Consider the following 13,984-nt stretch of genomic DNA (forward strand, 5'->3'; position numbering starts at 1 on the left):
CTTTGTAGTACACTACATTTAACTCACACCTTTTTACTTGAGTGTCCTGATTCTCAGAAAAAAAGTGTATGCACTATTAAGTGCCCACAAGCATTTCTATAATTGAATAAAAAAGTAGTGTGCATTGCATGTGTATAGGTTTTTGCTAGCAATGATGATTCAAAATCTCAATTTACCGCTGTGTTATTTATGGAAAAGGGATTGAGTGGACAAGGGAGTGATTTCGGATACAGCTGTAGTGTTTTATCAAAGTGCATAATTTTGCTAGTCTGCTAGCCACGCTAGCTCCATAGCATACATACATATTTTACTGCTCCACCTGCTTTTTGCCATAGAGCGCAAGAAAACTTGCCTTGTTAATTGCAGTTTGATGAGGCAGACTGTTTATGTTGACTCACTGCCTCTCAAAACTCCTCAACTGTCAACAACTGTGCAAATGAGGCATAATGAGACTGTCCTCACCAAAATACATCAGCGTCAATCATTTGTTCATGCTCTTGAAACAACCTATGCACATTTACATATACGCACATAACTTTGTGTATCAGCTACAGTAACAAAGGTGTAGTGAGAACATACAGAAAGACAACATCTCAAGAGCAGAAGGCTCAAACGTCACACTATTTTATGCTTCTGCTCAAGATGAAACAATCCTGTGACACATTTTGTTTCCCATCAGTTTGTAGTTTTAAAAGCCAGTCGGGCTCTTCATAAAAAATGCATCACTCAGTTTCTACATGGAAGCTGTAAAAACTATGCATGGAGGAAGACGTTGGCATGTTCTAGGTGCTTTGGCAGTCATTCAGTGTTTCTGTTGACACAAATGTGTGTGTCAGTGATGCAGAGGCATTACTAATCTTTTCAAAAATGTTCTAATTTTGTCCTCCGAGGCTGGAGTGCATTATACAATCACTTTATGCTTGTGTTTGTATGATTTTTAGGTTAGTAATCATCATACTTTCATATGGACCAAAACTTCATATACATCTTGTCACATCAATATGAATATCATGCGACTCAAGAAATGCAACGTATTCAGCAAAGTCTGAGAACTGTTTCTTAGATGTGAAATGAGTGTCTCATCAAACATTGCGACTTCACTGAAAGAGATCTGACTTCAGCAGCTTGCCTCCCTCTGCATCTATACTTAGTGTTCCCATAGCAACACCTCCCGTCTGTCACCAGCACATGCCTGGAACGACAGACCATAATAATCTGCTAACCCACTCACAGCCAACGCAGTATCACCATGGTAACAATATGAAGGCTTGAGTTTAGCCCTTCAAACATTTATAGGGAATAAACGATGTTGATAAGAGTGGTGAGACTGAACTAAACAGTTAATCTGCAGGCTGGGAAATAAAAAAAGGTGAACGACACTAAGACTCTCTGTAGAGCTGTGAGGTAACTGCAGAGTTGGTGATAATCGTCTGTGAGTATATCACTATGAGCAGCCCCTTTCACATAGTTATACATCTACAAAATATACATATACAAAAGTGAACCTTTATGTGACAATTATGAAATTCTAAGTCAGAATTTTGATTTTCTAACTCAAATTTATGGGATTAGAAGCCAAATTTATCAGATACCAAGTCAAAGTGTTGACTTTCTTAGTCAAAATCTTGATTTACTTACTAAAAAGTATGAAAAGATTGTATACTAACTCCTAATCATCAGATGATAAATCAAAATTTCTATGTTTCAAGTCAAAATTACAAGATAGTCAAAATGTTGGCTATTTTAGGTATTTGGCTGGCAATTTTCAATATTTTTCTTATTGTCAAATTTCATGTGCAGAGCCAAACCAACTATGAACTCATCCTGCTTACAAGTATTGTGTGAGTATTCAAAGTCTGATATATCGTATTCCTCTGTGCTGTAGAACTCCGTTGTTGTCCAAAAACTGTTAAAAACACATAAATGAGCCACTTCTGCACTGGGCGATGTGTTGCTTGGTCCCTGAGGTCAGTGGTTATTGTAGTTTGCTTAGACGAGAAGAGAGAAAGAGTTGAAATAGTTAGTTTGTTGTGCTACATAAACGCAACCTCTTAACTTTGTTTGTTCTTTGCAAAATTTATATTGAGGTACATATTCTCATAATATTTACAATATTATGTGATAATATTTGGGAAAACAGCCTCAATTCAAGGTCCCTTTTTTGCATGATCCAGAGCTTTTGACCTTATCATAAAGTCTTAATCAGCAGATCAGAATCAGCTTCAAACTTTCCTTTATTTTGAGCTCTTTTAGGACTTATTGTCTATATTTATATTCCAATAATGACAGTTTTAACATTTACAGTTCCTTGACAACTGGGCAAAGCTCATGATTAACAGATGTCATAATTAGAAGTGATATGGTCAAAAGCTCTGGAAGAAATGCTTAAGTGGACCTTGAGTTAAGATTGTTTTGTCAGCTACTGTTCTTAGGTCAAGAATTAACTGTCAAGCTCAATATGAGATGTTCATTTTGAGTTAGTATGTAATCATTTTGATTCAAAAAGTCAAGTTTTTTTTATTTTTATCATCCATCTTTTTTTTTTCCTGGCAGGAATATACTTCCATACACAATGTTTAAAATGTATTAGTAATCAGGTTATAATTAAGTGTATGTTTCCACAGAGAGCCACAGCTGGGCTGAGGAGGACAACAGCTGAGCTAACGGACGGTAACCAAGACAACGGTAGCTCCAGCAACAATAACCCTGTCGACGACTCTCCTACTCCTACGCAGCCAGCAGATCCAGTTACCATGGAGATCAGCTCATCACCACTGCCAACAGACCTAGAAAGAGATAACTTAGTTAGCTGCCTCAGCCAGGAATTAGAAGAACTCCATTACCCAGAAGTCCATGGGGTGCATCAGTCAATCAGCGACAAGCTGGAGGAAATAGAGGCTGCCGAGGGAGAAAATGGAAAAAGAGATGAAGATGAGTGTGACTATCTTGTTTTTGAGATAGGACGGCAGAAGAAAGGAGAGGAAGGAGGTGAAAGTGGAGGAGGACAAGACACAGAGAGAGGAGGTGAGGAGGGAGAAGAGGGAGAGAGAGGAGACACAGATGGAGGAGATGGGGGGAGAGAAAAAGTAGAGGGAGAAGATGGAACTAGAGGTGAAACAGAAGGAGAGGATAAGGGGAGAGGAGAAACTGAGGGCAAAGATGGAGAGACAAGAGAAATAGAGGGAGAAGATGGAGGGAGTGGAGAAAAATTAGGAGAAGATAAGGGGAACAGAGACACAAAAGGAGAGGATGGATGGAGAGAAGAGATGGTGGGAGAGATGAGAGACAATGCTCTGTCAGAACTCCTCTTCATCTCTAACAGTGCACTGTGTCCTCCATCGTCAGAGCCCCGTGTTTTCAACTCAGATTCTTCAGAGCAGCCTGCAGCCACCATGTTGATGGAGGCCTGGGGTCACGACCTCGGCAACAGAGATGACCTAAGCGACGGTCACCTTAGCGACTGCCTCCAAGCAGAGCTGGCCATCGTCTACTCGGACAGCGACGCCGGGGAGGATCAATGGGCAGCCTTCGCACAATGTGAAGTCACCAACCAGGAGGAAGCCAGCGGTAGAATTCAGGATGGCATCTGTGATGGAGAGAGCAAGGAAGAGGAGAGAGGAGGAGAAGATGAGGAGAGAAGGGAGGAAGAGGATGAGACAGAGTTCACAGAGATAGGGACAGAAGAGCAGAGAGAGGAAGAGCAGGAGAAGAGGAGTGGAGGTAGGAATGATGATGAGGAGCAGATGAGGTCGAGGAGAGATCTTTTCCTGCGATCTCCTTCTGCTAGCTCTACAGCCAGCTCCTTGGACCCCGACAAGAGGGTAAGACTCAGGTTCTCATTAAACATTTCAAGAAGTAACTTTACATTTCATATTTCCCAACAGTAAATTAAAGGCAGATTTTATACCACCTGCTTTTTATGCCCAGCCCAGAAGCCTAGGAATAATGTTCTTTACATCAGTTTATGTTCAATGCGCAAATAATTCAATGCAGTTCATTTTATTTTACCAGGATAATCGGTGTTGTCACTGATGTGTGATCATTACGGGCAGATGGTGGAGCTCACCTAGTCAGATCTGCTTTCTTTGAGTGTGGTCACAGTTTTGAAGTCAACTGTCAATACACTAGAAAGCAGTGTGTTCTTAATGTAGAGGGAGACTCTCAACAGACTGCTATGACCTGCAAGGCGAGAGTCAGTCGCGATAGTCTTGTTAGCTTGTCTACTTGTACTGTAGAAGTAGGGACACAGTGAAGAAGTACATAATACAACTGTCCCTGAAAGGAAAAGGAAAAGTTAGTAAAACAAACACAAAACTGCAGTAAAGCTAGCAAGTAAGTTCTTGCAACAACATTTACATTAGCTTGCAAGCGGTAGTGCTAGCTTGCCAAGGCCTTGCAGATCACATCTATATACACACACCCCCAGCCTTAACCTGAGGTCGAAATGCTGTCATGTTGAAATAAAGAACAATGGGATCATTTTTGCAGTATTTTTTATTTAAAGCTCTACACTAGCAGCAAATCTTAGCAAGTTTCCAACCAAATGAAGATGCTACAGTTGTTTGAATATGAGGCCGTCACATCCATGCTGACTGATGATGATATAGACACCACACCTGCATACAGTTGTCTTGTTCTAGCATTTTTAAATCACAGGTAAATATTAGGACTGCTCCTTGAAACTTGATGATTAAGAAAATTAGAGACCCCAGTGAAAATGTCAAGTAATCATTCTTTAATTTGCCTTGACATCATGTGTTTTTGGTTTAAGGCTGCTAAGTTTCACAAGTCTGGCCTCAGATCAAAGATAGTCTAATTATCAGTTATTGATGGCCAAAATGCCCTAAAATGATTTTTCTATTGTAGGTTTCTTGAAATGTATGTTATCTCTGGGAGAGTGAAAACTCTTCTTCATATTTATTGTGATGCTAAAACTAATCCTGAGCTGAATCTGTTCTGTTAGGTTCCCGTAGATTTCTGTATCCAACAGGACACCCACAGTGAAAATGTCTCCACTGAGCATCTGGACTTCCTGCTGGCCCGCCAGCAGTGGAAGAAGATGGAGGATGAGGTCAAAGGTCAGCCTATTCCCAAACCAGGGCTCAGAACTCAGGGGAGCTTCCAGGGCACCCATACTTCACTGTACCCCCCTACTCGCAGCCCGCGACTCAAACACAGGTAGGACACATACTGCAGGTACTGTTGCTTTCCCTTTGTCACATCTTGTCAACACCAGCTGCCAAGAGAGCTTGTCCAACATTTTAATGACATAACTCTTGCGTCTCGTTGGCTTTTAGTTTGAGCTCATCTTAACTTGAGCTGTGTTTACTCCTGTTCTGTCAAAGAGAAATCCATGCCCCTGTGCCCAGGGAGCCCCCTCTATCTTCCACCCTGTCCCCCAGTTCAGAAGACTCGGGCCTTGATGACTTGTCATACCGCAGCCCCCTAGAGGACCCAGAGAGCGCTGTTGAGAGAGAGATCCGGCTGACTCTGGAGAGAGAGGAACGGCACCGCAGGGAGAGGGGTATAATTTCACATGGCTTGACTATACCCAGGTAAGAACAGAATAAACATACAGTGCTCTTACTTTGCTACTGTCATTGTCAGTGGACTTCTTTTTAAAACCATAAGTAGTTCTTCAGGCTTGTCTTCAGATCCTTGTTTAGCAGTATAGTCTTTGTGGTAGATCTGTAGTCAAGACCATTTTTTTTCACCTGGGGGCAGCAGAACAAGTTGTAAACACAACTTTGATATATTATCACCTAAGAAAATTTCTTATGACGAATGTGTTAGCAGACAGTTTCCTATTTACACATTCAGCAGGGACAGAGCAACATTAGCATTCATTTGGAGTTGTGTTTCTGGTCACCTGAGGAAAAAAATCAATATTCACTGGTTTTAGCTCCGCTTTGGTCTCCACCAACTCCTGAGAAAAATATCTGGCTCTTTATCAGCACTACGTTCACAAGCTATATGCTAACTTTGCCTGTTGTCTGTCTGGTGCTTGGCAGGTAACATACAGTGGGGCTAGAACTTTTTCTCTGAAAACAGTTTGCAGATTTTAGAGCAAAGTTTGAAGGCCATAAAACCAAGACAATTGGCTAAAAGAGGCTGAAACACTCCATAGAGCTGAGAGGAACTGTGATAATTGGGTTGGGTTCATCCTTTCATTCACCTTTCATTTGATCCATTGTTAACATAAGTTTTTTTCTTTTAGTGCAGCTTTAAAAATATTGAATAACACATCCAAATATCCAAAATAGGATCAGCATTCAAAAAGCTCCACATTGTTTTGCTCTATTATGAGCCATAAAATTTTGTCAGACTTGTTGATTGTGACTTTTCTGTTTTTCAGACCATCCACCCTGCAGACAGGGCGATCTCCACCCCGACCTCCAGCCTGCCGCACCCCTACTTTGTCCATCTCTCCATCCCCGTCCTGCTCCTCTTCCCTTCCCCGATCTGTCTACCATGAAATGACAGCCAATAATGTCATCATCCTGGAACCTGACTCCTCCAGCTCTGCCTCCAGGAACCGTCTCCTGTCCTCCGCCATTGGCGGCCTCTCCGATTGGCCGACAAGTCTGGATGCCATGCCCTCCGCCAATGTCATTGTTGTGGAAACCTCCAATCTGATCATTCGCAGCGCTTCCGAGTTCTGCCTAAGCTCCGCCCCTGTGTCCATGGAAACGCAGGAGAGTACTTTCTCATCCAATCCGTTTTTTAAGCTGCGCTCCCTCAGCAGCCAGTCACTGGTGGAGCAGGAGATCCGCATGGTAAGGCAGAGGGAGGAGGAGTGGAGGAGACAGAGGGAGGAAATGTGGAGGAGGAGGAGAGAGGAGGAATGGAGACGGGGGAGAGAGAGGTACGACACTGTTCTGGTGTCTCCGGGCCTGAACGATAACATCAGTTACAACGGTACGTAAAGTCACACCCACTTGTCCAAGTGTCGGTAATATCTCTGGGGAATGAATGAACACACAAGAAACATTTCTGTTGTGTTTTAGTTTAGCTCAAATGATTCAAGCAGGGGGAATTTTTAAGTGACAGGTAACCAACTGAAGTGGACCAACGGAACCAATTTTTCCATTTGATTTAACCATTCCCCTTCATGGCCATATTAATGGTTGCCATTTTGTATCCCTCGTCTTATTTCAGTGAATTTACAATTGGGAATTCAAAATAGTCAGTAATAATTCAAAAGCTTGCATGATTGTGTGTTTTCATCATTCTCAAGCATTTGTTATACAGAACACTATTCAATATCAGATACAGAGCTGTGGAGAGTAAAGGGCAATCCAAGTATTTTTGTCACCGAGTCATGGTCTGTTTTATGAAATATGAATCCACACAAAGACTCCGGCTTTGAGATGCATCTTTACAGGACCTCCCACATTTTTTGACTCTCCTCAGTGGTGAATTTATTAACACAATCTTCATGAATAATGATTGATCAAGGCCCCCATTTCCCTTTGAGCTTTCCAGTTCCACTATACAGTAGGCATATTTCTCTGTCTGTTAACATGAACTTCAAATTAAATCAATGATTCAATGAGTTAAAACAATACTGTTTTCTAAATCTATACTCTTAATGGAGCCTGTGTAGCAACATTTGTATAGTACATTTCTGAAATTAGTCACCCCTGTGAGGACAGTTTGGCCAGTGCTGTTCTCTCAGGTCCTCGGGAGCTTCTGAGGACACAGATATCTAAAGTGAGGTTGGAGCCGCTGTTTAGTGAAAGGATCAACCCATCATTAGTGCTTACGCGCCACTGATGTCTTGCTTTTGATGCAGATTCCCAGTAATAAATAAATAAAAACAAATCTGGTATCTGTCTCAGGATTATCCTATTAAATGATAACTCTGTCTCCCTGTGTGATTAAACTGTCTCTCTGTTCCATTTATTTTTATTTCAGTGCCAGAGGTTGCAGACAGATGTGTCTCCTCTCCTTCCTCCCCCTCCAGGACCCGCAAGATGGAACGATCCAGTTTGTCTTGCGACCACAAGGTTGGCTGACACACACACACACACACACATAAATACATGCACACTCTCTCTATCTATCTGAAGATAAACTTGCCTGTGGCAGACTTGATGTGAGAAGAGGCAGACTAGATGATAACACATTTACACTGACACCTCATGCCAGTTAATTGCATTGGTATGAGTAGGTGTGCTGATATTTATTTACCTGAATTTGACTTTACTTACCTGATTGGACAAACTGTAGTTATTCTGAAGGTATTGTTTATCTTCCCAGCAGCAGCAGTACTCCCCGACTCTGACATTCCAAAACAAGTTAATAACTTGATATACAGTAAAAATGACTGCAAAAGAGCCCAAACTATGGCTTTGTAAATGAAATACTCCTTGGCTGAAACACAAATTTTGAGTAGTAAACTGTGTTGCAGGTGAGTTTGTCAGCAGTTATGTACTGTATAATCAGCTTCAGTTGAAGCTTCTTCATCAGGCACTCAAAGACTGAGTGCCTTAAAGCTGCACTAATTGATATTTTTTGTCCACATGGGGGCAGCACAATAAGCTGAAAAAACAACAAACAGTCCAATATGCACTCTATTTTTGGCTCTGCTTTGGTCTCTACCAACCCCTGAGAGAAAAAAAACTTGCTCTGTAGCTGCTAAATGCTGCACAATGTTCACCAACTAGGCACTAACTTTGTCTGTGCTGGGCAGATAGTGTTCAGTGGGTTTATCAGAGCTTTTTCACTGAAAACAGCTGCTGCTACTACGAGGTTGATGGGAGCTGAGTTTGTGGCCCGTAAAACCAAAGCAATGAGCTGAAAGACTCAAATACTCTGTAGAGCTGAGCAGAGCTGCAGTGATCACTATGAGTAACCCCCTTCACTTATGCATAGTCATTTGATCCTTTGTTTATATAAAAATATTTATTAGTGCAGCTTTAATCACATAAACAGTATACCAACGAGCAAACATTTACCTTTATAATAATATTCTGTTCATTTAAGGTAATATTTACTCAAACATTTCATGTCCTTCCTGATACAAACGTATCAGGAAGGACATGATCAGCTGTAGTGTAACACTGTTACACTACAGCTGATTATATTTCACTGTATTGGATTGCATCATGTATCAGTACATTGCATGACAATCATATTCAGTTTTTTTCTTTTGCGATTTCCATGTTGGATAATTGATTTCTTCCTGTATTCATTCATTCATTTGTTACCTTTATTAATTGTGAACTTTCTGATTTGTTAATCAGTTAGACTGATTAATTTGTTAATCTATTAGTTCACAATTTAGGAAATGTATTCATCATTTGGCTCATTTTTCATCTATCCATTACTCCTGCAACCATCCATCCTTCAATTCCTCCAACCGTCCCATCCTCTCTTCTTTCTTCATTTTGGTGTATCCATCCATCATCCATCCATCCATCTGACCTTCCATCCGACCATGAAACTATCCATCCATCCATCCATCTTGGTTCCAGTGGTTTAGCTGAATCTCCCCCTCCCTCCAGTTCCCCCCTTCCCTCTCTTCGGTGCCACGACGACAGAATGCCATGGCACAGCGATGGGAGGCCTCCCTACTAGCCAATCAGAAGAAGGAGTGAGCTACGAGACAGCGCTCGACTGACAGCCATTTAAAGGACCAGTGTGTAGGATTTAGTTGCATCTAGCATTAAGGTTGCAGATTGCAACCAACTGGATACCCCTCATCCCCCTTTCAAGCATCTAGGAGAACCTACGGTGGCCGGGCTACTGTAGAAACATGGCGGTGCAACATGGCAGGCTCCGTGGAAGAGGACCTGCTCCCTATGTAGATATAAAGGGCTCATTCTAAGGTAACAAAAACACAATGATTCTTATTTTCATTGGATTATAAACTAATTAAAACATATTAAGGAATATTATATTCCATTTCAAGTTCATTCTGCTAGATGCCACTAAATCTACACACTGGTCCTTTAAAAGCCAAAACGATGTCCTGCACCTCTGCTTCTTCCTTTCTTTGTCCAGAAAACATACAGTCCTGTCTGTCAGCTGCCAATGTTTATTGCAATGTTTGTCAAAACTGTGGGTTAGACCCCAGATTGGGTCAAGCCAGTTTTCTGTGGGCTGCCATATGAGATGTGAAGAGGACTCTTTTTGTTAGTGAGCCTGGTTTCAAAGTGCAAGTGAGTTTTCATAACATTTTAATGAGTGGATAACTGGAGGAGTCCTGTTTTGAGAGTTAAACTGGTCTTTTGCATGATGTCTGAAACAGTATAACCATATGACATAATGGAACTGCCTGTCATGTCACAGTATAAACATTTTCCTTGACGGGAGGTGTATTGGATCAATAAGTAAGTATAAAATTGCAATCATAATAATACCACTGTTTTTGACATGTGACCCATATTTTATGTAAACTCTGGTAGCGCATGTCAAAATCTGCAGTATTCTCCTTTAATATTTACTATTTACAGCACTTTGATCTCTAGATGTTAATGAATTATGGTATTAGTACAACTATTTATTGATATTTATTGATTTTTATGACTATGACTGACTCTAATGCAGTGATTTTCAAACCTTTTCTGGGCAGTCACATTTTAATTTCAGGTTTTAATTGACTATATATATTTTAAAGTTACTACTTTAACAGCACACTAATACTGTATACTGTAGCTATGCATTGCATATATCTGAGAAGGTACATGCAAAAATAATTGAGCACGTCTTGTTCTTTTCAAATAGTTTGACAAATCATGTATTTTAAAGGTGCCAACCCAGACTTTGAAAATCACTGCCTTAGTAAAATGTTATAATGAGCCATTGATCAAGAGTTTGGATGTCCCAGGTTCACTGTCAGCCATGTTGGCTCCACATAGAGCTAATTTTTGCTAACTGAGCACTGTTTTGGTCACAGTCACACAGACTAGCTTTTGCCTCTTCTTGCCTCTGAGCAAACATACACTCTTCTGAGAATATTTTAATCTCAAAGCTGCAAGCCATGCAAGTTTCCTTTACTCTTTCATCGGCAAGGAATGCAAGGCGTACGGCACAGGGCATGGATATTTGTGATGAAAGCTGTTGATCTTCAAAACAAAATGTTTCTGAAAAAAATCTTGAGTTTCCTTGAATTGTTATAGCAAGGAACAACGGCACAAGTTGAACCTGAGCTACAGTGTAACTTTTGTCAGCTTAATATAGCAACTTAGTGTAATGTTAGTTTTGGTTGGCTCTGTCTGCTGCACGTCATACAATTGTAAGGTGCCTGAAACAGAAGGCACAAGTAGTCTTTGTCAGGGCAGCAGGGCTTCTGAGAAAATATGTGGATATAGTCTTTGATGTTGATCAAAAATATAACACTCACAACTGAATGACTCTACTTCTGAAGATGAGAGGGAAAAAAGGAAATCTGGAGGAAGAGATCAGCTGTTACACACAGCAGTTGGTTGGTGTCCATGTTACAACAAATATGTTGACAGTTGGCTGTTTGAGGCAAAAAACAGGCCGTAAAAAACTCCATCTGTCAAATTTATGCGATTAACCTAAGGTGAAAAATTCACATCAGTCTGCCACATCATCACAGTAGTTTTATGAATGTCGTTGCCACATACTTGCAGCCAAAATGTTTTAGCTCATGAAGCATTAGCATGGTCCAGACAAATGCTAGTTTTTCGTTGATACAACCTGGCCAAACTCTGTCTATCTGTGGCTCTGCTCTTTGACCTGAGCACTACTGAAAGAATTAGATATTCTCACCTGAAGCTCTAGTGAAGGTTTTTACATATTTTTATGTCCAGTCTTGATTCCTAAAAACAGAGATTTATTGTATTGTATTTTTGCTGCATATATTTATGAATCCAGCAATGCTTACAAATCCTTAAAGCTTTTATTTGTAAAAGGTTTATAATATATTGTGTCAGAATGACTATTTGAAATTGGAGGTCTGCCATGTTTTTTAGGAGAAGACTTTTGTGCGTGGTGTGTGCATGTGTGTGTTGGGGGGAATGTTTATGATAATCCATCCTCCATACATCAGCTTGTCGGGGCCTACTTAACTTTGGCTGAACAAGCTCACTCACTGGTTTCCTCAATAAATTCAATTGGCTCAACTGTGGAAATAAAGGTACATTCAAGTCAACTCAGACATATTTTTAATTGTCAGGGTTGATTAATAACAGGTGAGTGAAATTCTGACAGCAACAGATTTAGTTTAGCATCTCTATACTTTGTGCTATAGGTTTTTATGTGTTTGCACTATTGTAATACAGCATATATATCACAGAGGATCAAAAGACCTAGCAAGCTAACAACACTATATTTGGGCTGTGAGTCACTGTGCAATCTGAAGCTGTCTATGATGTAGCCTGTACCTATATTCTGCCCTAAATGTTTAATGAATAGGTCTAGGTTTGTTTCAAGTCTATATGAAAGCCATACTACATGCTATATAGAGAGTGGCTGTAATAACTCCTGTCCATGCTGGCTGTGGTATAAGATCAAAAGAGCAAAATTGACAATCCTCGTTCTTGGCAAAAATGATTTCCAAAATGCCAGGGTATCTTGCCTGGTCTTGGCAGTGAGTTGTAGGTTTATTGCTGGTGATGTGTAAAAGTCTGTTTCCCATTAATTGTTTCCCCTGACCAGTGTTTGGCAGTAAGGCATTAGTGACACAGCATTAAGTGGAGAGAATGCTGCAGAACATGTTAGCTTGCAAACATGTTAATAAGGGCTGGAAGTTTGGAGGTGGTCAGACTCTACCAAAAGAGGAGAAATGTGACACCTGATAACTGCAAATCTGTCTAATTTGTTAGCCGACTTGCTAACATAGGCAAAGGACTGGACCTCTGAAGTGCTGCACCAGAGCTAACGTTAAGCTAGCTGTTGATTAGCTTGTTAAACCATATTGTCTCATTTTCTATTTCTACCTGTGTTAGATATGGAATATGTGACATGTCAGTTTGGCTTTGGAGTTGTTTAAAGACCGGTGTTTTATCAAACGTATGCGTGACTACAGAAAAGGATCCCTTCGCTGCTCAGGAAACACTGTCCATCCATGGAAACACAAAGTGGGAATTTTTGCACTATATAGACTGTAACTTTAGAGGACACCAACTTGACTCAGCTAACTGCTGAAGCCTCATATTAGCTTCCATCGAACTTTAGAATGTATTTTTGCACCGAACAAGCACTTTAGATATTGTCCCCCATCTCTCACATTAGGGAGAGATCGCTGCAAGGCCAGAATGGGCAGAAATAATAATTACGGCACTCAAAAACTCTTTCAATGTAGATATGGCATGTAAGTGATGTATTGAAGAATCAGAGCCTACCTGTAAACACAAAAAGCACAGAGCTGTCATTTCATAAGGGATTCTGCGATGTATTGGATGCACGACTACTACGTCAAGAGCAGGGCAGGTTTAAAGGTCAGCATGTCATTATGTTACCATGTTAGATATAAGGTATGATAGCACATATTACACACTACTGTATGCTCAGTGTTTGCCCTGTGGTGTCATGGCAGTTGGGATGTTGTATCCACATCCATACGTGACTCCAGTTTTAGTTTTAGTACAGTTTTTGGCATCATCTTATCTATCTATGATATTTTATTATTCTAAAACATTAGTTTTAGTTTTTAGAACAAAATGTATTTAGTCATAAAGTTCAGCTAATATTCTCTTGTCATGTGTGGTAGTATTCATGCCAATTCTCAGTGAATACATGGGGAATACTGGGTAACACCACACGCTGGCGAGGATATTCAGTATGAACTCATTTAGACAGCTGCCATGACTGTCTCAGCTTTCCCCACTTGAGTCATTCTTTCTGGTTCTGTTTCTCTCTTAGTTTACTTGCCTTGAGTTTCAGTCATTCATTATTGCCAAATGAAAGGTATGGTGATGACATCTTCAATAAAAGTGTGACTCCTGAATTCCTCTGTGTTTGTTTGCTTTGTGTTTATTCATCAGTAATCGTTTTGGTTGTCAGATGCAAA

At 40.5% G+C, this 13,984-nt stretch overlaps 1 protein-coding gene across 3 annotated transcripts in view; it reads left to right on the forward strand.

Annotated features, from left to right (window-relative positions):
* Window positions 1-13,921, forward strand: part of LOC137193609 (dentin matrix acidic phosphoprotein 1-like) — a 23,941-nt gene extending 10,020 nt beyond the window's left edge. For 2 of the 3 annotated variants that reach the window (XM_067604840.1, XM_067604838.1), the window contains exons 2-7: window positions 2,625-3,821; window positions 4,964-5,178; window positions 5,346-5,555; window positions 6,356-6,918; window positions 7,918-8,009; window positions 9,510-13,921. In XM_067604840.1, coding sequence (XP_067460941.1) covers window positions 2,754-3,821; window positions 4,964-5,178; window positions 5,346-5,555; window positions 6,356-6,918; window positions 7,918-8,009; window positions 9,510-9,602 — 2,241 coding nt within the window. In that variant the 5' untranslated portion in view covers window positions 2,625-2,753 and the 3' untranslated portion in view covers window positions 9,603-13,921. Of the gene's footprint in view, window positions 1-2,624; window positions 3,822-4,963; window positions 5,179-5,345; window positions 5,556-6,355; window positions 6,919-7,917; window positions 8,010-9,479 lie in introns of all 3 variants that reach the window. The other variant, XM_067604839.1, reaches the window with a different exon arrangement.
* The last annotated feature ends 63 nt before the right edge of the window (window positions 13,922-13,984 follow it).

The sequence above is a fragment of the Thunnus thynnus genome, chromosome 12 (genome assembly GCF_963924715.1).
Source record: "Thunnus thynnus chromosome 12, fThuThy2.1, whole genome shotgun sequence".
NCBI lineage: Eukaryota > Metazoa > Chordata > Actinopteri > Scombriformes > Scombridae > Thunnus > Thunnus thynnus.